General features: G+C 43.1%; 1 protein-coding gene across 1 annotated transcript; it reads right to left on the bottom strand.

Moving 5' to 3' along the window:
- Positions 1-4,202: 4,202 nt before the first annotated feature.
- On the bottom strand, positions 4,203-23,980 carry PSMD6 (proteasome 26S subunit, non-ATPase 6). Its single transcript, XM_063427543.1, has 8 exons — positions 23,742-23,980; positions 22,348-22,553; positions 20,614-20,759; positions 20,251-20,470; positions 14,793-14,901; positions 14,378-14,546; positions 4,572-4,649; positions 4,203-4,481 (listed from the first exon to the last, which is right to left on the bottom strand). Exons 1-8 carry the CDS (start codon positions 23,884-23,886, stop codon positions 4,385-4,387), a joined length of 1,170 nt encoding a protein of 389 aa, XP_063283613.1. The 5' UTR covers positions 23,887-23,980; the 3' UTR covers positions 4,203-4,384.
- Between the last annotated feature and the right edge of the window lie 1,423 nt (positions 23,981-25,403).

The raw sequence follows: 25,403 nt of genomic DNA, 5'->3' as shown, positions 1-25,403 counted from the left end.
CATGCACGGCGAATCATTATGCTTCAGAACCTAACTCTATGTAACCCATAATATGCTGGCAGCTATTGCCCCCCACAGCCAAACCAGCTACACTCATCATGTGTCATAGCTATGTGTCCTGCGAATGTTATTCTCACACTGTTTTACTGCCATATGTCAACGCGACAACTTAATGCCAGTGGTGTTACTAGCTTATTCCTAAGTTTTTAATGTTTTTAGTTTTGCGACTGATAACTATCTTGCGAGAGGGTTTGCTTTATGTTAACTAGTTTTTGCTTATTTACAGTAGACGTACTCAACGTCCAAGTATTCACTTACACTCACAAAAAATGTGCAAGAAATCTGTATGTCATGACACTGTTATCTCATGTATGTTAAAATTGGGCTTGTACCGCTGTCGTGGCGCAGCAAGCTTGTTTTGTTCATGATTTGCACAATAAAACAAAGATTGACAAAAAAAAAAAAAGAAATACTGTTATCCCAATTCTCTTTGCGGTGGCTTAAATCACAATGGTTAATTTGGTGAATAATTGGGGTGCTGACGATAACCCAAAAGGTAAAGCTCTGAACTAGAAATGGCATTTCATTTTGCATTGTGAACCTGAGGAATGTTCTATAGTGATCTACAAGCGAGATGTGCATGTATGCATTTTTTAAATGCAGACGCCGTATAATCACCTTATCCCAACATGCCTGGTGTGGACTGATTCCATGCTTATCTATTTTTTTTTGTGTGCAATTAATTGATTTACACATTTCAGACCTGACATTTGTCTTGCTGGCTTATCCAGTTTATGTTTTATCTCCCCTCCAAAAAAGTCTGGGAGTAAATTTCCTGACCTAGTTCTGGCACAGCATTTTCTACTTGTTCTTTCACAGTGGATTCACACTACTTGAATGAATCAAAATTCACACTACTTGAATGAATCAAAATTAATTTACGTACACACCTTTGGTGAATCCATGACTGCATAACGATCAATGGAGTATTTGAGCTATAACATCAGTACACCAAAAAGAACCAGAGTGACAGCCTGTTGGCAAGTTTTCCAGTCTAACTTTTGTTTACAGACCTAAACTGAATTTCAAAATGTCTATATCCATCTTTTGAATATCTACTTCTCTCAAGAGCACAGTGTACACACCCTTGAACAAACCATGAAGACGACTGATTTATTATAACTTAAAAGCTGTTAAGTGCAGTTAATAAAGCATTTTAGATGCAATGTTATTAAAGGGCAGGGGAAATAAAAAAATAAAAAACAGATAAATGTTAGACTGGCAGGGTGAAATAGGAAAACAATCCAAAATGCATTGCTAGCACAAAAAAAATATATCAAAATATATAAAATAATAAAAAAAAATATATCGAATATATATCTTAGAGATTGTAATAGTTTTATTTAAAAACACAACACCTAGGCAAAAAATGATGGGGGTTTAGTTACATTATATGATCATACATTGCATAAGCCTGCCAACTACGTCAAAGTACCCCATATTCGGCAGGTCCTATCCTAGTAGCCGCCTAATGCTTGCTCTTATGAGATTAATCCACTTACTTGGGAAATACTTCCTTACTGGGACTCTTTGCATTGTTTAGTGAATAAGCGAGTGCGCTGGAATATATATATATATATATCTATATCTATATCTATATCTATCTATATCATACAGCTGATTGCACCGGGATACATAAAAACATTACCTTGACAAATTATAAACATTCGTCAAATACAGGTTAATATAGATTTGTAAGTAGGGATGTGCATAGGCAAAAAATTAGGTTCAGCACTTCCAAAATTTGGGACTTCGCTAATTCCCAACCGCTACTAGGGTTAGGAGTAGGGTTGGGGTTAGATTTCTGTCATCATTCCCTTCCTCTCCTGTTTTGCGACTTTTCAGAAGTCCGAAGCAATTCCGAACTTCGACAATTCGAAAGCATCCGAATGTCTGAAATTCTTAAGAATTTACATTCGGACTGAAACAAATAGCACAAAAGATTAGTGTTCAAACTCAAGGAAATCGGTCTCGATGAAAATGCTTGTTCTTGGGTAGAACATTGGCTTAAAAACAGAATACAAAGAGTTGTCGTTAATGGTAAATTTTCAAGCTGGACAGAGGTGGCAAGTGGTGTCCCTCAGGGGTCTGTTCTGGGACCCCTTCTATTTAACATTTTTATAAATGATCTTGAAGACGGCATTGAAAGTCATGTTTCAGTGTTTGCAGATGACACAAAACTTTGTAAAATAATACAATGTGAGCAAGATATTACTTTGCTGCAGAAGGATTTAGATAGACTGGAGGACTGGGCACTCAAATGGCAGATGAAATTTAATGTTGAAAAATGCAAAGTTATGCACTTCGGCGTAAAGAATACACAAGCAACGTATACCCTTAATGGAAGTGAATTAGGGATAACAACACACGAAAAGGACTTGGGAATTGTTATAGACAACAAACTATGCAACAATGTGCAATGTCAATCAGCAGTGGCCAAGGCCAGTAAGGTATTGTCATGCATGAAAAAGGGCATTCATTCTCGGGACGAGAATATCATTTTGCCTCTCTATAAATCACTGGTAAGACCACATATTGAATATGCTGTGCAATTTTGGGCACCTGTTCTAAAGAAGGATATCATGGCACTAGAAAAAGTGCAGAGGCGGGCTACAAAATTAATAAAAGGAATGGAACATATCAGCTATGAAGAAAGGTTAACAAATTTAAACCTATTTAGTTTAGAAAAACGTTGCCTGAGAGGGGATATGATAACATTATACAAATATATTCGGGGCCAATACAAACCATTGTGTGGAAATCTATTCACAAACCGGACTTTACATAGGACACGAGGCCATGCGTTTAGACTGGAAGAAAGAAGATTTCGTCTAAGGCAAAGGAAAGGTTTTTTTACTGTAAGAACAATCAGGAAGTGGAATTCTCTGCCTGAAGAAGTGGTTTTATCAGAGTCCATACAGATGTTCAAACAGCTACTAGATGCATACTTGCAAAGACAGAATATTCAAGGATATAATCTTTCAATGTAGGGTAATAACTGCTTGATTCAAGGATAAATCTGACTGCCATTGTGGGGTCAAGAAGGAATTTTTTGTCCTAGCTTGTTGCAAAATTGTGCTTCAAACTGGGGTATTTTTTATTTTGTTTTTGCCTTTTGGATCAACAGCAAAAAACAGGTGTGAGGAAGGCTGAACTTGATGGACGCAAGTCTCTTTTCAGCTATCTAACTATGTAACTATGTAACATGTCTATTTGTAAGCACAGGATGCCTTTTCCAGGAATTGAGAACATAGTTACACCAATTCTCCATTGCAGGCTGCTAGTTTGTTTCTTTGGGTGATGCAGCCAGTACCAGATCAAACAGAGATAAAAGATTTTATGGGATAATTATTTTTTTTGCAGTGGAAAAATGAAAAGTTACTATGTAAAATATTATTTTTAAAGCGCCAACAAACTGCAGCGCTGTACAATAGGTAGACTAACAAGTATTTACAACAAGACAAGTTGGACCCACAGGAACAGAATACCCTGCTCAAATAGGTTTACATCACACATTGTTCGGAGAAAAGGTGTTAAGCAAAAACAGGCAACTAATATCACACTTTAAATGAAAGTTTTAAAGGGACTCTCTAGACCCCAAAAGCACTTCAGCTTGCTAAGAAGCTTTAAGTGTGAACTTTTTATTTTTCATTTTGTAAAAAGTGCTAATTTAAATAGAAAATTACACTTTTTAAAATGTGGGTTGTTACACCGCTTCCTGGTTTTCAAGCAGACAGGTCCTGTCACTTCCTGGTTTGGTAGGCTCAGTGGAGCTAAACTCAAGAGGCAGCAATAGCCCAGAGCACCTGCTTTGCAAAGACTTCTCATTAGGCTGCATGGGGAAGTCTGTCATTTGACAGTCACAGAAAGACTAGGTGGGGTCAGAAGTGGAAGGCTTCCAAAAGGCAGCAGACAAGAGAACTGTATATTTTGCTAAATGTTTTTATATATAACTCTAATGATAAAATGCCTAATTAAATTCATGCATATTTTCATTGGTGGTATATCTACTAAACAGTGATTTTTATTTTGTTTTTGGCCAGTGGCGTGTCCCTTTAAATGATCGTTGTACAAATTAGAGAAAAAACTATAACCAATTAAAAAGAATTACGTATAATGTTTTAATTTTTTTTTTTTAATTGTTTTTCTTTTTTTTGTGTTTTACAAGTAATGGATTGTTTACATAACGTAAAACTGTAAAAACCCCTAAATACACATCAGTCATCTCCCAAAATACTGAGTAAATAGAGACCATATATTTATACACGACCTAACAAGACCTCTTCCACTTGGATTCATTCACCCTGGTTAAAAGTGAGACAGTTTACATGTTGATTACTCGAGAGAGTTTCTGGACACGGTTCAGTAACAGATCACCTTTCTTTATGGTTTCTTGATACTGCCAGTTCTTGCTATCAGGCCTGCAAAGTTAACAAAAAAAAAAGGCAATGATGCACAATGATGTACTGAACTGCACCAAAACTGAAATCATACAAAGTAGAAAACATTACCTGTTTGTCTCTACAATTTCATTAACTTTATCTATTTTGCAATGAAGTCTTCCAGCTGCAATAAATCTGGAAAGTTCCCTGAAACAAACAGAAAATATTAATTTGTAGCTTTAGTTCAAATCAACTTGTTTTACTGAATTAAATAGAAGTAGGTGTGAAACCATTTCAAGTAAACTTGTCATTCATGATTTGTGGATGACAAGTTCAGTCACGTAGGCATTCCTATAACCTATACATTGTATAGTCAAACTCCTTATCAAAATAATAGATTAAAAGATATATGCCTAAAGATGTTTCCTCGCACAACAGGGTCTAAAAATAGACAGGATGGGGAAGTTTAGTGAGAAATAATTTGGTCTACTACCCATGTCAAATAATTGGATCAAGTAATAAGTAGTGCATTCGGTACTACACTTGCAAAATGTTTAATATGTTGTGGCGAAACCAGCTTTGCCACTGTGAACTGGAGAGGCCTGGTTGCTAGCCTCTTACCTGCTGACTATGGCCCCTGGGTTATTTGGGGCATATTGTATTTAATTGTGCGACTGCTGGCCCTTTAAGCACAGGGAATGGTATTTTATTGTACTGCTGCTGGCCCTTTAAGAACTGTCTGGGGACATATTGAGACTTTGGGTAACAATACCCTTTAAGACTATGGCCCCTGAAAAGTATGAACTTTTATTGTGTGTGTATGGCCCTTTAAGAACCGTCTGGGGACATATTGTGACTTTGCTGAACAATGCCCCTTTAAGACTATGTCCCCAGACCTGTAAAATAACTTGCTGTAACGGATCGCCTGGCACCCCGACTGGGTACCTCCGTTGAAGGATGCTCCTAGCGCTCCTGAGGACTTCAAGCACTGCAGCAGACACCACAACCACCGACTCTGAGAAGCATAGAAATCCTCGCTAGCATATGAATGCTGTATACAGCCGAATAGGAAAAACCATACGATAGGTTTACCCTCCTAGCAGTCAAACTGGAACAGCATACAACTAATCCTTCCCCCCAATAACGAGACGACACATCACTTTGAGGGTAAAACAGGAACTCTCGACTGGCTCATCCAGCCTGGCTTTTATTACACTTGTACACTTACAGGCCACACCCAGGGGGAGGCATAAAATAACCAATCACATACATGGTACAACCCACACATCCCCTCCCCTCAGATAAACAGTTAAAGCAATTATTACATACAATAAAAAAACAGTTTTTACACACACACTAACTTTAAAACCATACATTCAATTTCAGTTGCATCAGTTGCATATTCAGACTCAGCATACATCAAACATAAACCCTTCCAAAAATCAGCCAAATCCCTCCAGTGGATCAAAAGTTAGCTGGAAGTCCTTTATGACCGACCGCAAGCACAATTTCCTGCCCAAAACAGTTCCATAGATTTGGGCTGTGCGGTCGGTCAATTTCATGCCGAAAAAACGACTAAGTCCCATTTCGAACGGGACTTAGTCTCTGGAGCTGCAAGTTCAGTAGGGGAGAAGGTAATGGTCAGCGGTGTTCGGCAAAATGTGTAGCCGATTTTAGTTCCACAGAATCTTTAGCATACACTGCTGACCGCATTCGAGTAAACCAAGATGGCCGCCGCCACGTGCAATTAACCTGCAGTAACCTCACAGCCTGGGAGGTAAATTGCCTGCACACTTTAACTTCTGGGTGGTCCGCCTGTGTGGTACTTGGTTCAGTAAGCCCTATTTACTGAACCAAGTGGGGGAAAGCCAGGAACAAGTTATTTTACAGGTCTGGGGACATAGTCTTAAAGGGGCATTGTTCAGCAAAGTCACAATATGTCCCCAGACGGTTCTTAAAGGGCCATACACACCAATAAAAGTTAATAAGTTTTCAGGGGCACAATCTTCCAGGGGCCATAGTCATGAGGAAGGAGGCTGGCAAACAGGCTTCTCCAGGGCCCAGTGGCGAGGTTGGTTTCGTCACATTTCTCCCCTTTTCCAAACAGACTAACAGGGTACCTGACCTCTTGCCGGTCAGTGCCCTTGTTAGTCCAGCAGCCCACCCACAAAACAGGAACAGTAGTACAGCCCACCCACAATAAATGGTTATTACACCTGAGTAAGGGAAAAACTTGTCCAGGTCCAGGTGCCTCACCACGGCTGTGTGGGGGACTGGTAGGCTGTTTTGGTGGGTTGCTGAGTGGGCAGAGGCCAGCGGTACTCTGCCCTGGTGCCAGCACTGCCACAGGAGTAGTCTGGTTGGAGCCTGGTTGCTGGAGACTGACTGTCTCCCCTTTAGCTGCGCAGCTCTGCTGTTGGAGACCGATTGTCTCCCCTTTGGATACATAGTTCCGCTGTTGGAGGGGGAGACCGACTGTCTCCCATTTGGCTAAGCAGCCTTGTTGCTGGGGGACAGGACTGACTGTCCTTACACCCTGTGCTGTAGGTGCAGAGACCGTAGTCCCATCTGCACAGTTGTGGGGCTTACAGTCTCCCCCGGGCACATTACGCTGCCGCTGGGGAGAGGTGGTAACCAGCTCCTCTCCCATTAGAACACTCTGCCGCTGGGGAGAGGACGTAACAATCTCCTCTCCCATGCCTACTTTTAGTCTTTGGGGAGGGAGACCGGCTGTCTCTACTCCCAATACATGGTCCTGCTGCTGGGGAAAGGAGACTGGGCTCTCTCTTCCCTGCTGGACACTCTGCTGCTGGGGAATGGAGACTAGGCTCCCAATTCCCGGCACCTCCCTCGGCCGCTGGGGAATGGAGACTGAGCTCTCTATTCCCTGCACATTACCGATCCGCCGCTGGGGAGAGGTGGTAGCAAGCTCCTCTCCCATACATACTTCCATACTCTGTGGAGGGAGACCGACTGTCTCTACTCCCAATACAGTGTCCTGCTGCTGGGGGAAGGAGACTGGGCTCTCTCTTCCCTGCTGGACCCTCTGCTGCTGGGGAATGGAGACTGGGCTCCCAATTCCCAACAAATCACACTGCCGCTGGGGAGGGAGGACGGCCCCTTCCGCTCCCTGTAACTTGGGCGCAGAGACCACGGTCCCATCTGTGCTGGTGTGGGGCTTACTGTCTCCCCTTGGTGTGCTAAGCTGCCGCTGGGGAGAGGGGGTAACCAACTCCTCTCCCTTACACACTTTCAGCCGCTGGGGAGCAGGGCTGACCCTATGTACTCCCTGTAGGCAGGGCGCAGAGACCACGGTCCCATCTGCGCTGGTGAGGGGCTTACTGTCTCCCCTTGGTGAGCTGCGCTGCCGCTGGGGAGAGGAAATAACAAACTCCTCTCCCTTACACACCTTCAGCCGCTGGGGAGAGGGGATAACAGGCTCCTCTCCCTGCACCGTAGACTGCCGCTGGGGAGCAAGAACGGCACCTTCAGCTCCCTGTAACGCACACTGCCGCTGGAGAGGGAGACCGCCTGTCTCCACTCCCGTAACATTGTCCTGTTGCTGAAGCGAGGGACCAACTGTCTCTGCTCTCTGTAGGACACACTGCTGCTGGGGGGGAAAGTCGACACCTTCCGCCCCCTGACACTCACTCTGGGGTTGGGGATCTTCCCAGTAAACCTCTACGATATCCTTCCAGCTGAAGGGCTCAAGACCTGGTTCTGCTTGCAGTGTAGACTGTGGCTGAATGGCGCAGAGCAGGTGTTGGTAGGCCTGCTCCAGTTCCCACTCCCTTGTTACCAGGTAGGTCATGTCTTTGCTCACCTCGTGTTCGTCAGCCCAGACATACCTGTCCATCCGGTAGTCGTAGATGTCCCAAAACCTAGACCCCTCCGTGCTGCCAAGATCAATATCGTCCTCCAAGGCATCCCATAATAAACCCGGGCCATCATAATCATTCCCCTCCGGTAAGTCGTGCTCGGCCGTCCAGGGGAAACGTTGAATGGTATGCCACCAGAGGGCCTGGTATGCATTGCCTAGCGAGATCTCTCGCCATACCAGGGTCTCTAGTCTTGTCACCCACTCCTCCGGGGGCTGCTCTCCCAATAGATACATCCGCATCGCCACACGCTTCTGTAGCCGCTGCTCATCACTGGGGAGACTCTCACCTCGCCGCCACTGGGCGTCTTCCAGGGCATCACACCAGAGTTCCATTCTGTCTGCCTCCCTGTAGTCCGCGGCTGCCTCCTCCTCCTCATCATCATGGAACGCTGTCCGAAAACTAGCTGATTCCATCCTGCTGTAGCCAGGGGCGCTGTACGGATACTAGCGTTGCCCTCAATTTGTAATTCCAAACGTTACCAGTGTCTCCGAGCTGCTTCTCCTCGCACTAGGACGCCATCCCACCGCTGCCACCAATGTAACGGATCGCCTGGCACCCCGACTGGGTACCTCCGTTGAAGGATGCTCCTAGCGCTCCTGAGGACTTCAAGCACTGCAGCAGACACCACAACCACCGACTCTGAGAAGCATAGAAATCCTCGCTAGCATATGAATGCTGTATACAGCCGAATAGGAAAAACCATACGATAGGTTTACACTCCTAGCAGTCAAACTGGAACAGCATACAACTAATCCTTCCCCCCAATAACGAGACGACACATCACTTTGAGGGTAAAACAGGAACTCTCGACTGGCTCATCCAGCCTGGCTTTTATTACACTTGTACACTTACAGGCCACACCCAGGGGGAGGCATAAAATAACCAATCACATACATGGTACAACCCACACATCCCCTCCCCTCAGATAAACAGTTAAACCAATTATTACATACAATAAAAAAACAGTTTTTACACACACACTGTAACTTTAAAAACCATACAATCAATAAAAGTTGCATATTCAGACTCAGCATACATCAAACATAAACCCTTCCAAAAATCAGCCAAATCCCTCCAGTGGATCAAAAGTTAGCTGGAAGTCCTTTATGACCGACCGCAAGCACAATTTCCTGCCCAAAACAGTTCCATAGATTTGGGCTGTGCGGTCGGTCAATTCCATTTCGAACGGGACTTAGTCTCTGGAGCTGCAAGTTCAGTAGGGGAGAAGGCAAGGGTCAGCGGTGTTCGTCAAAATGTGTAGCCGATTTTAGTTCCATAGAATCTTTAGCATACACTGCTGACCGCATTCGAGTAAACCAAGATGGCCGCCGCCACGTGCAATTAACCTGCAGTAACCTCACAGCCTGGGAGGTAAATTGCCTGCACACTTTAACTTCTGGGTGGTCCGCCTGTGTGGTACTTGGTTCAATAAGCCCTATTTACTGAACCAAGTGGGGGAAAGCCAGGAACAAGTTATTTTACAGGTCTGGGGACATAATCTTAAAGGGGCATTGTTCAGCAAAGCCACAATATGTCCCCAGACGGTTCTTAAAGGGCCATACACACCAATAAAAGTTAATAAGTTTTCAGGGGCACAATCTTCCAGGGGCCATAGTCATGAGGAAGGAGGCTGGCAAACAGGCTTCTCCAGGGCCCAGTGGCGAGGTTGGTTTCGTCACACTTGCCCCTGGCTCTCTCCCACTTGGTTCAGTACATAGGGCTTACGGAACCAAGTACCACACAGGCGGACCACCCAGAAGCTAAAGTGTGCAGGCAATTTACCTCCCAGGCTGTGAGGTTACTGCAGGTTAATTGCCGAGCGCTGGGTGGCCGCCATTCGACAGCCGAACACGTGGCGGCGGCCATCTTAGGTCATTCGAATGCGGTCAGCGGTGTATGCTAAAGATTCTGTGGAACTGAAATCGGCTACACATTTTGCCGAACACCGCTGACCCTTACCTTCTCCATCATTTCGTTTTTCAGCTCCAGAGACTAAGTCCCGTTCGAAATGGGACTTAGTCGTTTTTCCGCATGAAATTGACCGGCCGCACAGCCCAAATCTATGGAACTGTTTTGGGCAGGAAATTGTGCTTGCGGTCGGTCATAAAGGACTTCCAGCTAACTTTTGATCCACTGGAGGGATTTGTATGATTTTTGGAAGGGTGTATGTTTAAAGTGTGCTGATTCTAAATATGCAGTTATAGCACATGTATAAAAACTGTAGTTTTCCTGGCTGTATAATTATGTTAACTGGTTATCTGAGGGGAGGGGATGTGTGGGTTGTACCATGTATCTGACTGGTTATTTTATGCCTCCCCCTGGGTGTGGCCTGTATGTGTGAGTTGGAAATAAAAGCCAGGCTGGATGAGCCAGTCCAGAGTTCCTGTTTAACCCTCAAAATTAAGTGTCGTCTCATTATTGGGGGGAAGGATTTATTGCATGCTGTTCCAGTTGACTGCTAGGAGTACAAGCCTATTCGTATGGTTCCTATTCAATGGTCTACAGCATTCATATACTTGGGAGAATTTAAAAGGTTTCTCGGATTCAGTGTTCGTGTGTCTCCAGTCGGGAGAATGGTGTTTGCAGTAGCTGCCTGTGCATCTGTAAAGGGGATTATCGCCTAAACTGGGTTTTATCCTCTTGTAAGTGAAACGGTCCGTTACACGTTTTCTATAAAATGTATTTTCCTGGCATATAGTGGCAGTACCAGTGGGTTTGTATCCTCTTGATGGACAAGACGACTGTCAATAAATAAAATAAAAATGTAAATAGTCTCCCCCCCCCCCCAATCAAAACCCCGGACTTACCCCAGGACCGTCAGTATTATGCCTTCTTATTCCGTGTGAATACTGGCAATGAGTAAGAGGCGGTCCCGGGAGGTCCGCCAATGGAATCGCAAGCTCGGAACTTGCGCACGGCGGTGGAACGCACGCCTTGTGTTCCACCGGATTTCCAAATGCGCAGCTACCAAAAGGTAGATACACAAGTGGCGCAACTGTCCAAAAAGACCACACTACCCAACAGTGAAGTATCTGGCCTTAAAAATCCAATAGACAGAAGAGCGGAGACGCCCTGCAGAAGAATCTTTGAAACAGCAGGTTTGCAGGCTGCTATTGCGGGAGTATCTGTCATGAGAGCACAAAGTTTGGCTTCAAGAAATTGAGAGCTGCCTGATGGAAGGAGCAGAAAAATAAATTCCTCAACTTTTACATAATATAAGGTTGGATAATGTATTTATGTATCTGAGGAAGGCCTAAAACTGTTGGCACGTTCAATGGGACTTGCTTCAGTTGCCAGAAGAGCTTTATGGCTTCTTTCATGGTCTGCTGATACAGCATCAAAGGCTTCTTTATGTGAACTACCTCTGGAAAGTTAAAAATTGTTTGGTTCCAAACTAGAAGAAATTATTGAACAAACGTCTAACATGAAAAAGGCTTTACCTCAGGAACATAGATATATGCCAAATTATAAAAGAATACCAGCCTAGAATATCTGGGAAGTTTAAGAAGAATCGTTTTTTTCTAAAACCAACCAGAGACTACAAGTTTCAAGTCAAACTCTAGCAAACAAGACAAAAAGAAGAGGTTCTGACACCACAGTAGGTGGACGTCTACAACATTTTTACAAAACATGGGACGAATCAACATCAAACCCATGGATTCTGGGTGTCATAAAAGAGGGCTACAAAACTCTGAAACCCTGTTTTCTCCTGTCTTTTTACCAATCTCAAAATAAAAAGGAAGCTCTTTACTCAGAAGCTATGGCACTGTTAAAAAGGGTGTGATAGAAAGAGTGCCAAGACGTCCGGAAGGTAAAGGGGTATATTCCAGGTTCTTCCTGATCCCAAAGCCAGATCAGTCTGTCAGACCTATTCTGGACCTAAAGAATATCAACGACAGTAGCTTATATCAACCGCCAGGCAGGTACAAGAATCAGAGGCCTGCACGTTCTTTGTGGGGGAGATTATGATGTGGTCACAGAGGCACCTGGAATCTATTTCGGCGGTTCACATAAAAGGCAAACAAAATGTGGTAGCAGACGACCTCAGAAGGAACAAATGTCACAAACAAATTGGTCTCTACACCCTCAAGTCTTCTCAAAAATAGTGAAAAGATTCGGCCTTCTGTTAATAGATTGAATGGCAAGGAGAAAGAACAAAAAAGTGCAGAAGTTTGCTTCACTGTTCAGACAGGACAACCTTCAGGTACTAGACAGCATGTCGATCCCCTGGCATTCCTTTTTCCTCCTATTCAAATGATCCCGGGAACTTTGCAGAAGATCAAGGCATAACAATCTCGAGTGATTGCTGTGCTTCCCATACTGGCCAAACCAGAGCTAGTTCTCAGAATTGCGACTTATGGCACTGGACTACTGGATGCTTCCATTCTCTGATCAACTCGTGGATAATGTCGTTCTCCCGGAAAAAAACTATTTGCATGTCCAGATTGACAGATTGTTGCAAGGTTAATCCTGAAGAACCAAGGCATTCCATGTAACATGTTGCACACTATTCTAAACTCCACCAGTGCTTCTACGTCTACTATCTATTTGAGGATTTGGAACAAATTTCTCTATTGGTGCGTTCAGCATAATTCTTCAGTTTCTGCAGGAAGGTTTTGAAAAGGGTCTCTGTTTCTATACTTTAAAAAGTTCACACTGCAGCCCTCAGCCATTTTTTGCTACAAGAGTAGCATGTCTGCTGATTAGGCGTTTCTTCAAGTCCATTCTTCTACAAAGACCACCTCTAAAATTTTAATTCCCATCCTGGGATTTATCTCTGGTGCTACAGTCTTTATGTGAAACTCCATTTGAACCACTTGAAGGTGTATCATTAAGAATTATGTCTCTCAAGACTATTTTCCTGGTAGCAATTACCTCAGCTAGAAGAATTGGGGAGATTCAAGCCCTTTCCTGTTTGTTTTACCGAAAGTTCTTTCACGAAAATCTCTTAATGAACCTCCATCATTCTGTAGTTCAGATCAAGAATGGAAGTGGCATTACCTGGATGTTCACAGAGCACTTCTAATTTACTTATTTCGTTCAGAAGAATTTAGGTCCTCAGATTACCTGTTTATTAATAAAGGTATGGGGGCATCTAAACCCACTCTGGCAAGGTGGTTAACGTTCACCAAGATGGCTTATGAATTGCACAATATTCAATTATCTTCCTCCATTAGAGCGCACTCAACCAGAGCCATGTCCACTTTATGGGCTGAAAAATCCAACGCCTCTCCTGAAGACATCTGCAAAGCGGCAACTTGGACCTCTTTTCATACCTTCATCAATCACTATCGGCTAGACATCTTCTCGTCCTCTGAGGCTGCTTTTGGGCTCAAGGTACTGCAAGCTGTACTTCGTTGAGACCCACCCTTTTAATGTTCCAGGGATCTTGTTATATCCCACTTGTTCTACCACTATATGCCAGGAAAAACTGAAATTTGACTTACCGTAAATTCTCTTTTCCTTAATATAGTGGCAGTACGATTCCCTCCCTCTTGATAATAAATTTATATTGAGCATGATGTAGCCTATTGTGTCTTTTCTTTTCATTTACTGACGGTCCTTGGGTAAGTCCGAGGTTTTAAAGGGGAAAGAAAAGGGACTTTTTCAATTTTTATTTTATTTATTGACAGTCTGCTTGTCCTTTAACCCCTTAAGGACCAAACTTTTGGAATAAAAGGGAATCATGACATGTCACACATGTCATGTGTCCTTAAGGGGTTAAGAGGATACAAACCCATTGGGTACTGCCACTATATTAAGGAAAAAAATATTTACATTTAGTAAAATTTCTGTTTTACCCACACAATAATACATTTCTAACCTTCTGCAAGTCCTACTGAATGTGACTGATTTATATATCCCAAGTACTTTGCCTGGAACAAACTGGCGTTAACATCTCTAGTGACTTGATAACAAAGTTAACAAACCTCATCCCCCACCAATTCAGCAAAAAAAAAAATTTAATTTATGTGTATCCATAACCATTTTGTGAATAATACTCCAGTGTACACATTCATAGATAGAAAAATAAAGATTAACATAAAAACTTACTGATCAATAAACTCAACACCAACGCCAAAAGCTTCAGCCATGTATCCGAGCGTCAGCGACCTGTATGATTCTAACAGCTGGCTGTAGGCTTGGATCCGCATCTCTCTAACATAGTAGCGATAGTGAGGGGCAAACAACCAGTCCTTTTTCATTTCCTGCTCTACAGTAGCTATAATAGAGAAAGATAAATCAATTTAACATATGCCACAGAGGTTAGTAGTGCAGGATCATGTCAAGTATAATTTACTTAAGAATCTTGAGCAATAGTATATTTTATGTTTATTTTATGAAAATTTATTTTATATACAGAAGCATACCATTCTTGATTAGAGGAGATTCATTTACTGTGCTTGTAACTTTTAAATTATGTACAAATCCAGCATGGTTTTCACTGAATATAGGTAGAATCCCTTACCTAATGACTGGAAGAAAACCGAATACCGACATTCATAGAGAGAGAAAAGGTATTGTCGGACAGAGGGTAAACTGTGCAACACTTCCAGAATCTCTGCACCTTTGATAACCTGAAATGACAATTCGTTTTAAAAACAAATAGAAAGAATTGGTGGAACAAAATACCAAAGAGCTGGGTGCTAAAGTAGCTGATAAATGCCCTAAATGAGCATGATTTATAAAAATCAGAACACAAATACAGTTACAAACACTGTAAACATTAAGCATCTTATGTCCAAAGATGGAAAACTACCTGTTCCCAATCCCTGCACACATGTATGCGATGGTGGGCGATGTTTCAATAACGCCGATATTTCGAAATCTCCCCACGAATCCACACTCTCTGGCTGCATATACCGAAATATGAAGTTTGGGTGACATAGTGAACTATTTTTTGGCTTAATTGTACCTCCTTTCTTTAAATTAACATACACAATTTGTGAAGTTCTGGACAAAAATGGACATTTACACTAAGTTTAAGTATTTTCATTATTTAAATTTTGAATTTTTTTCTAAAATAGTGATATCTGTCAATTAAGCCTGTACCTTAGATATGCATGTCTAATTATTGTCAGTCCAACACAAATGTCCTGTTATATTTTACTAGACAATGTTCTCTCGCTTGTTTTCTTTTCTACTACAAAAAAAAAGTGCAGCATACCCTGTCTTTTACATGTATACCAACTGTTATGTCAGTCACCAAGTTTGCCATGTGTAATTAACTCTGCACTTTGAAAATAAAGAATTTTTCTAAAATAGACAGAACATATTTTAATATGTTTGTCTTCTTGGTCGGGCGGATGTTGTCTGAGGTTGTAGAGTTGTGAGGAAAAGTGGTGGAATTCCTTAAGAATGTCTGGCAAGAGTGTAGTGACTTCCCCCGATGGTGTCTTAATTTGGGATATGAATGTTTGTTGTTTACTTTGTTGTAAGGCTTTAGCTAAGAGGCGTCCGCATTTGCCTCCCTGGGTATAGAACGTGTGTTTCGAGTGGGTAAGGATACGGTGTATTTTGGCATTGAGTATAGATTGTAGGGTGGAGCGTTTATCTACCAGTAACTTATACGTGTCTAGGGATGCGTTGCGTTTATGTATGTTTTCTAGGCATCTGATGTCTGCGGTGAGTGGCTACCTGTTCCTCCCTCATTTTCTTTTGTTTAGATGCTAGTGCTATGATGTGCCCCCTCACTACTGCTTTGTGCGCCTCCCAGACTACCGTAGGAGAGATAGATGGTGAGCAGTTTTCTTCGAAGTACCGGCTTAATGAGTCTTGTAGAAGTGTTATGTGAGACAGGTTGTTCAGGAGAGTGTCGTTGAGCTTCCATTGTTTCATTGTGGGTGTCATGGTTGGTATTCGTATGGTCATGGACAGCGGCCATGATCTGACCAGATGATGGGGCCATAGTCACAGGATTGAATAAGATGAAGTTGTCTATGTTGGAGGAAGAGCATGTCAATTCTTGAGTAAGTATGTTGAACTGCCGAATAGTATGAATAATCTCGGGCTTGTGGGTGGGTCACCCTCTATCCATCGAATAGATGTGCCTTATCTAGTAGTTGTGTGATTCTGGCTCTAGAGGTTGTGTCTAGGTCCGAGTCAAGAGAGATATTAAGATCCCCTCCCATGATGAGTATGCCTTCCGTGAATTCCTCTATTTTGGTTATGTATTTGCGCATATGTGAGCATTGTTTGGAGTTGGGGAGGTATAGGTTGGCAAATGTTACTTGGGTGTTGCTAATGTGTCCCTTTGCCATGACAAGCCTCCCGTTATCATCTGTGTAGGAGGCTGTATGTGTGAATGGTGTTTTGGCCCCTATGAGTATGGCTACACCTCGAGATTTAGTGTCAGTGTAGTTACTGAAGTATCCGCGGGGGTAGTGTTTACTGCGAAGGGTCGGGGCCGAGTTTGCGTGGGTTTCTTGCAGGAATGCTACATCTGCCTTTAATTTGTGTAGTTAATTTAGTGTCAGGGATCTTTTGTATGGTGTGTTGAGACCACGTGTGTTGAGAGTAACTATATGTATGTTAGCCATGGAAAGCTTAGGTGATTGTGAGGAGCTATTTGGTACAGAGGAAGTGAACAAACAATAACAAGTTTAACTATTTACAAAGTTTCTAGAATCCAGCAGTAGCGAGCAATTGAGAGTTAGCTAGTAGAATGTGTGTGGATTCAGGCCTCGGCTGTCGGCGGCTTTCCCTGGGGATGTAGGGTATCCCCGGGAGACAGTTGAGGCGCCGCTGTGGCCTGTACTGTTGCTACAGGTGATCAAAAATTTCCGGGGGGGAAGGGGGGTGTTTTAGGTTTCGGGAGGATGCAATCTCCCTGCGTTTTCTATTTCTGTATTATTATTTTTTTTTTATTTAGTGTTCAGGCTGTGAGGTTTGGGGAATGGGATTAGGGGCACGATCCCCAACCGTCTTTGGTGTCACATTTAAGTATGGATGTTAAATGACACCGGGGTGGTTGCACCCACTCGGGTCCCCGGGGGACCAGCAGTTTTGTATTCATGTAACTCTCTCAAGTGCTCTCCTATCCGCCATTAAACATAACAGAATCCGAGCATATTCTATAACATATCACAAACATGGCTGCGCTAGTCTTTCAACTACGCTAGGTGTTGAATCTTTGAGGTCACTCAGATACCGCTGGATAGGTGGGGAGGAATGGGGGGGACCTAAAGAGGGGGGGGGGGCGGGGGGTGAGAGAAGGGAGAAAAACAAAAGAAAAAGAAAAGGAAAGAGAGAGGGAGAAGGGTAGGAGGGATGGGGTATGGTTTAACTGTAATCACAATGTGCTTCAGTCATCGTATATCCCTGTATGCCCAATATTTGAAGTGGGTAGGAGTAGACGTTTCCATGAGTGGAGCTAGTTCGTAGGGGGAAAAGCAGTTCACCTGTGTACTCTGTCCTCCGCCTCCATCAAGGGCCGTAACTCAGAATGTTGGAGCTACCTCGGGTAATGTCCAGAGAAGTACTAAAGGTAAGAGGTGTAGTAATTAGAGTCATCCATGCTGTGCCAGGGCTGCATAGGGTTTAGTCTTTCGGGGGCGGGAGTGGGAATCACCAGCGGATAGATATTTAGGTGACCGAAATGTATTTTTCGAATATTTTTTTTTTTGGGGGGGGGGGGGGGTGGGTGGGTAAGAGGGGTAGGGAGAGGGGGGGCTCCATGTGCGTCAGTCATTTGATGGAACCTCTAGTTAAGGTCCGAGTGGGAGCCCATGGGGTATATTAACTAGTGTGAGAGTTTATAGAGCTACACTGCTCTGGTAACTTGCCTGACCTCCGGGTGAAACCCGAGTGCTGCCCGCTCCTTGGTCGTCTGGACAGTGAGGATGGTCTTGCTAGTGGGTACTGGCGTGTCCTGTGGTTTTAGCGGGATGATCGATCGGTTCGGAGCGGGATGCCTCCTTGTTGTTGGTGTGGGTCGTTTCGACGGTGTCTGCCACCTAGCTCGTTGCGTACGGGGGTAGTTTTGAGGAGCTTGGATCGGCCCGTACCAATCTGAAAGTTATATCTCCGGTAATTCCAAGGCTGAGGTGAACGTGGGCACATCTCTTGCTGAAGTGAGGGTGGCTGTGACTCCTTTATGTGTAGCCGTGAGGGACAAAGGGAAACCCCAGCGGTACCTGATGTTCCTGGCGCGGAGGGCGTCTGTCAGCGGTTTGATGACTCTTCTCGCTTGTAGTGGCATCCAGGATAGGTCCGGGAAAATCTGGATTTGGGCACCAAGATAGAGGAGGGGTTGAGAGGTCTGCCAAAGTTCATTTAGGATTTCTTCTTTGACCCCATAATAATGAAGTCGGCAGATCACATCTCTAGGGGCATCTGTTACTGGCCCCCTTGGTTTGAGTGCTCTGCGGGCCCTGTCGAACAGAATGCATTCACTTGGATCTTTGTGTAGGAGATGGTTGAATAGCGTTTGGAGAGTGTTCATTAGATTTTCTCCTTCTGACTCTGGAAGGCCTTTGATGCACAGGTTGTTGCGGCGCCCTCTATTATCTAGATCGTCTAGTGCTCTGTACATAGACGCCATCTGTATGTTCTGTGAGTCCAGCGTTTGCTGGATCTGTTTAATTTGTGTGGATGTGTGGTCGTGATTATCTTCAAGGGTACTCACTCTGTCCCCCACGTGTTTCATTTCTGTGGAGAGATCCTCCATTTTCTTCTGGAACGTTACTTCCAGCTTATGCAGCATTACTGCTAAATCCTGTTTGGAGGACAGGTTCCAAAGGATGTCTCAGATCCTGGTCCCCTGCATTCGATGTGCTGTCTGATGGTGCCGGGCTAGCTGGTGCTGAGTCGGATTCCCGCGAGGGATCCGGCGCCATCTTGGGGCATACCTCCTCGTTCTGTTGAGACGCGCTGTCCTTAAAATACTTGGTCAGCGCGCCCGATTTTGTTCCGGGCGGTCTGCTGGAGGTTTGGGCAGAGGGTGTTGCCTTTTTGGGGTGTCCCATGTTGCGGTAGTCGCCTGATGTTTGTGGATTGCCCGAGGTTCCCGCCGGAGCTCAGCTAGTGTGCGTCCAGCTCGTCTCGCGGTAGGCTCCGCCCCCCCCCCATATTTTATTATGTTGCCAACTTTTTTTTATACATATAGAGACATATCTTGAAACAAATTATTTTATAGAAGGTTCAGTAAACAGACTTTCAGTAGCAAAACGTTTAAAGGGACATTATAGTCACCAGAACAACTACAGCTTATTGAATTTGTTCTCATGAGTAGAGAAAATGCAGTGTTTACATTATAGCCTAGTGATAACTTCACTGGCCACTCCTCAGACGGCTGTTAGAGATCCTTCCTGGGTCATGGCTGCCTAAAATGCATCCAAACATTCAGTATCTCCTCCCTCTGCATTCAGAGACTGAACTTTCCTCGTAGAGATTCAGTGATTCAACTCATCTCTATGAGGAGATGCTGATTGGCCAGGGCTGTGTTTGAATTGTGCTGGCTCTGCTCCTGAACTGCCTCCTTGTCAGTCTCAGCCAATCCTATGGGGAAGAACTGTGATTGGCTCGGAACACCACTTCTAATGATGTCAGAAGGCAGTGGGCAGGTCAAAAGGAAACAGGGACAAAGCCAGCAGCTCCAGACTTGAATACAAGTAAGATTTTACTATATTTAGGGAGGTATCAGGGGGTCATGGGGGCTAGATTGTGGTTTTAACCCCAAAGGGTCAGGAATACAGGTTTGTGTTCCTGACCCTATAGTGCTTTTTAAAGTTGACTTGTGATTCTTCAAAACATGCCAATTCATGGTATTAACCTTTTACTTTTATGATTTCCATGTCACAGGCCTACTTGCATTAGAGATTTCAAAGTATGACATCAATATAGACCTGAATATAAATAGTGATCGAAAGAAAAGGAAACTGAATTCCTTGTATTGCAGTTATAAACAACACGACAATAACTAGTACCTTCTCTCTTAGGTCTGGTCGATCGAGTGCTATCATACTGACGTAAACCGTGTACGTAACAAATGTTTTATAATCCATCAACTCATAGGAAGTAAATGTTGACACTGTATCCAGGAAGAGTTCAGCTGCTTGCTTGAAGTCTCGGATGGCCACACAGTAAAGGCCTTGGTAAACTTTCAAACGATTCCTCCTGTCCCAGTCACCACCTTCCTCAATGAGACTTTAAAAAAGGATAAGAGCACAATATTTTATCACAAGAACTAGTTAACATACCAGTACAACAGTATGTACAGTGTAATAATGGGTGCATTAGCTTGTATCGTATGAAGTGATTACAAAACAAAGTTAAAGCTTGAACCATACCTTCTGGCCTTCTCAGTGTTCCTCGTAATCAGGTCATTGTCCATATAAAACAAGCCAATTCTCAGGAGGTAAAACACTATATCCAGTCGATGTCCTAGTGCCACGGTCTTATCGTACGTTTTTCTGAATGCGGTCAGTGCCCCTTCCTAAAATACAAGGTCCCATCAGGATTCTAAATCAATACAACAACTCTAACACTACAAGTGTATGGAGATATAACAAACAGATTTATAGAAGGTTCTTCACTACATCAATATGCTAATTTTATCACTGCATGTTCTACTCAGTAAAGTCTCTTATTCTGTTCACAATAAAGAGTCAGTGCGACCTGAATCTCAGAGGCACATGCAGTTTAATGAATGAAACCCTAAAGCAGGGGTCTTCAAACTCCGGCCCCCCAGATGTTGCTGAACTACAACTCCTATGATTCTCTGGCTATGTAATTCAAAGAATCATGGGAGTTGTAGTTCAGCAACATCTGGAGGGCCAGAGTTTGAGGACCCCTGCCCTAAAGTGATACTATAACATATGTTTGTTATTTTCTTAAAATATAGAGCATATTAATGAATTTGTAGAAATTGTTTACAACTATATATATAACAACTTTCAATAGAAAGTTGTCCTTACTCCACTCTTCACATAAAACCCATCCATATGTACACCATTTTGTTCTAATTTTTAGTTTAACATGGTTAACAGTGTATCAGTTACCTTTCCCTGTTTGATTACTGGAATGATATGTGTGTGCTGCATTTCTCTTGGAAAAAAAAACATCTATTGGTAGGATATTATGCTATAAAATTCCTGATGTATTCAGAAAAATAAACAATAGTTGTCAGAGCCTGTGGTTACCTGGAAGAGATTTTTTTTTCATATAGCTGTTTTTATTTACTTGATATAACATGTATGGTTATAATTCTTTTTAACGTGATTTTGAACAGGTCTTGTTTAAAGGGACACTATAGTCACCTGAACAACTTTAGCTTAATGAAGCAGTTTTGGTGTATAGAACATGCCCCTGCAGCCTCACTGCTCAATCCTCTGCCATTTAGGAGTTAAATCCCTTTGTTTATGAACCCTAGTCACACCTCCCTGCATGTGACTTGCACAGCCTTCCATAAACACTTCCTGTAAAGAGAGCCCTATTTAGGCTTTCTTTATTGCAAGTTCTGTTTAATTAAGATTTTCTTATCTCCTGCTATGTTAATAGCTTGCTAGACCCTGCAAGAGCCTCCTGTATGTGATTAAAGTTCAATTTAGAGATTGAGATACAATTATTTAAGGTAAATTACATCTGTTTGAAAGTGAAACCAGTTTTTTTTTTTTTCATGCAGGCTCTGTCAATCATAGCCAGGGGAGGTGTGGCTAGGGCTGCATAAACAGAAGCAAAGTGATTTAACTCCTAAATGACAGTGAATTGAGCAGTGAAATTGCAAGGGAATGATCTATACACTAAAACTGCTTTATTTAGCTAAAGTAATTAGGTGACTATAGTGTTCCTTTAATAAACACAGAAGATGTTAAATTAACTATCTCAAATTTTAGGCCAAAATAGCAAAAGAGGAAAATTCAGCTATGTTCTTGGTCAATCTATTCTGGCCCACATTTAGAAATTCACTTTGAATTCTACACAACAAAGACTCTACATTATAACTACAACAACAAGCTCTAATGGCCAAGGTGTTTAGAGTGTTAGTAAAGGTGGTCAGAAGTAGTAATGTTCATGAGGCTTACCTTATCACCAATTCTACAGAGGTATTCAGCCTTTGCCATCATGGCATCTCTAATCTCACTTTCCCCAAGGTTTTTCTCTGCGTCCTCCAGCTCATCATCTAGCCTCTTTAGCTCTTCTTCATTAGCCTTCTTCATTTTGTTTAGTAGGTCTGTGTCTAGTGGCCAGTCTAGTTGTTTACACAGGCTTTCATAGAAAGGTGACATATCTGCCAGGATATAACAGGGAGAAGTTTAGAAGTTATTGAAATGTCAATATTTGTACTAATTGAAACAACTTCTTTCACTCTGTATTGTGCTGGGGGGGATCTTAACCTTGGATGCTTAAAACTCCCCAAATCCTCCTCTCCCTTTAAAGGATACTCCAGACCCCTAAAGGTCCTATATATATAATGAATAAATGCATAAAAATGTGCATATGTTTACTGGGGGTATATCTAGTAAACAGTTATTTTTATTTATTTTTTAGCAGTGGAGTGTTCCTTTAATGCCCCTAACTGTACCAGCTTCACTTAAAAGGGACACTAACTGCTTCATCTCATTAAAGTGGTTATAGTGTATGATGTTCCCTGGTGCCATTGTTATGCTCGGGCTGGTAAGAAAGCATTAAATTGAGCAGCAATGGGCAACTCTGGTTAGATGAGAATGTCAGCTGACCGCTTTCGGCCTATCACAGTGTCCATTGCAGGTATGAAACAGTATCGCTATAAGGAAGTGTGTCATCTTTGTAAGGACAAATCCCCCAGGCATCTGGTGAGGGCTAAATGAACAAGTACCAATTCTTAACGCCTGCTTTCCATCTGATTATCTTCTCAACAATAGCCATATCTTGTGTCAATGAACACACAATGTGCTTAAAAGATGAAACATATGCATTTTTATTTTAATTTTTTTTAAACCCCATGTTATCTGGGTTTTCTTTGGGTTTAACCCCTTAAGGACACATGACAGGTCCTTAAGGAGTTTTAAAGCAACGTACTACTGATGGTTCCACCTACAGAAATAGCTGTGTGCACTAATGCAATTCACCTATTCATATGTTATTCTGAAGTAAAAGTAAATGTTCCATTGACTATTGTGTTTTTGTTTTAATTAAAATGTGTTGGTCCAGGAGGACACTGAGATTTATTTATTTTTTATATTTATTTTTCAAGTATATTCCAGGAAGCCATAAGCAATATATAGGCGTTTATATAATAATATAATATCCCTGGGTGGTATTACTCAGCAATAAATGGCAGCCGGCAGGGGCCCAGCTGGAGCCAGGCCGGTGACTGAGCACCTCTCACACCGAGCTCCCCCCTCCTCCCCCGGCAGACGCTCACGTTGTGTCCCGCGGGCAGGGCCCCCCTCTCTCTCTCCCCTCCCCGTGCCGCTCCTGGCCGGCGGACACTCACTATTCCGGGTCACGGCCTCCATGAGCTCCGCTTTGATGGCCGGCTCCCCGCATGGCTCCGGGTGGCTGAGCAGGAATTTGAGCTGCGCGATCCGCAGGTCCGGGTTTTTCGGTAGCCCTTCCTCCTCCAGGTTCTCCAGCGGCATCTCGGCTACGGGTCCGGGCACAGCTCACACACTACTAGAACGGCAACCGGGCAACACAGCGCTACTTCCGGCTCAGGGACCGGAAACTACAACCAACGACGCGGGGGGGAGAGAGAGAGAGTGCCCTGTCTATGATCGGGTGTCTGTGGAAGACATGTTAGACAGGCGGTGTTACGGCGCCACCTGCTGGGCACTGAGTAGGCAATGCACCTGGACTCGGCGCGATCATTGTGCCACCTGTCGAGCGCTGAGCGCTACTGTAGCTTGACTCATGACAACATCGCCACCTGCCGGGCACCGACAAAAATGCGCCTGAATTCAATTTATTTTTTACACAATAAAAAGCAGTGTTTTATTGTGTATAAATACATATATTTTCATCAATACCTGGCTACCTGGTTCCTGATCTACCTGGCTGAGGACTGCAAACACCTCCTGGGGGACCTAGCCTTGACATATGTACATCTGATTGATGCACTCTGCCTATATAGTTTAGAGCAAACTTATAAATGCTCAACAAATTGTGTTTTTCCAAGCTTCTCAATTTAATATTATGTGTCTAGCATACTACCCTATGTTGGTGTTCTATATTTACAGAACCTAGGGACGTTCTAAAATAACCTGTGGAGCTATATCCAACCTACGCAATCACCTGTTCTCTTTTTTCTTCATATGTATATGTAAGTGTATTTTGTGACTGTACACTAAGGTGTTTTTTGCTGCATGCTATACTATTAGCACGTTCTTTGATTAGCGCCACCCCTTTTCCTTTCTATTTTTTTTATACTATAATATACCTGCTCTACCAAGTTCCAATATATTATGGTACATTCTGCAGGAAGTTGTAGAATGTTTCATTTTGTATGTTGTTTTCTGCACCAAATGGCAAAGCAGAGATTTTAAGTGTCTACATCCTTCTGTTCTCTAGTGTTTATAGACACTAAATGCACAGTGTGAACACAAAAGGTGTTTATACATTGTAAAAAGGATTTCCGTGAAGGTTAACAAAGTGAAATGCAAAAATAGAGAGTGGGATGAGGAATCTTTTTGTCACGTTGCTTGAATGTCGTTGAACCAAAAAAAAGCACCCATAGCCTCCAACATTATAACCATTGCAATGAGCTCTGTGGGTTATGAATCATGGTGTGTCACTTTAAGGATTTATTTGAATAAAGTAAAGTTGCCACCATGATCATGTCACAGACATCCATTTGTTCCACATGAGGGATGGAACATCTGGTGTTGCGGCCAGTGCTGATACACCAGAGGCAACAAGGTAGCGGGGCCCATTGGGTGAACTTTACACTCAGGGTTGCTATCAGGGCATAAGAGCCAATTCTCTGATCATGGCCTGGTCAACTGCTGGAGCCCTTTAACACAGTGTTGTCTGTTGGGTTGATAGAAATATCTTGGGTCACATTTAACAGGGCACCTGACAGATTGGAACAACTTGGTCCAGGCTACTTTGGGGCACGTACACTTTGCTTATTCCCTCTTCAAACATGTAGCTGCATAAG

The sequence above is a fragment of the Pelobates fuscus genome, chromosome 7 (genome assembly GCF_036172605.1).
Source record: "Pelobates fuscus isolate aPelFus1 chromosome 7, aPelFus1.pri, whole genome shotgun sequence".
Classification (NCBI taxonomy): domain Eukaryota; kingdom Metazoa; phylum Chordata; class Amphibia; order Anura; family Pelobatidae; genus Pelobates; species Pelobates fuscus.
Note: the sequence above shows the minus strand (reverse complement) of the source record. Positions and strands in the feature narration are given on the sequence as shown.

Bases quoted from the DNA above. Each gene is read 5' to 3' on its own strand.
- PSMD6 (XM_063427543.1), bottom strand. From the start codon at position 23,886: ATGCCGCTGGAGAACCTGGAGGAGGAAGGGCTACCGAAAAACCCGGAC. The intron at 20,760-22,347 runs GTAAGCCTCATG...CTTGTATTTTAG, and splicing joins TCTGTAGAATTGGTGATAAG to GAAGGGGCACTGACCGCATT. The intron at 4,650-14,377 runs GTAAGTTTTTAT...TGTTTGTTTCAG, and splicing joins GGTGTTGAGTTTATTGATCA to GGAACTTTCCAGATTTATTG.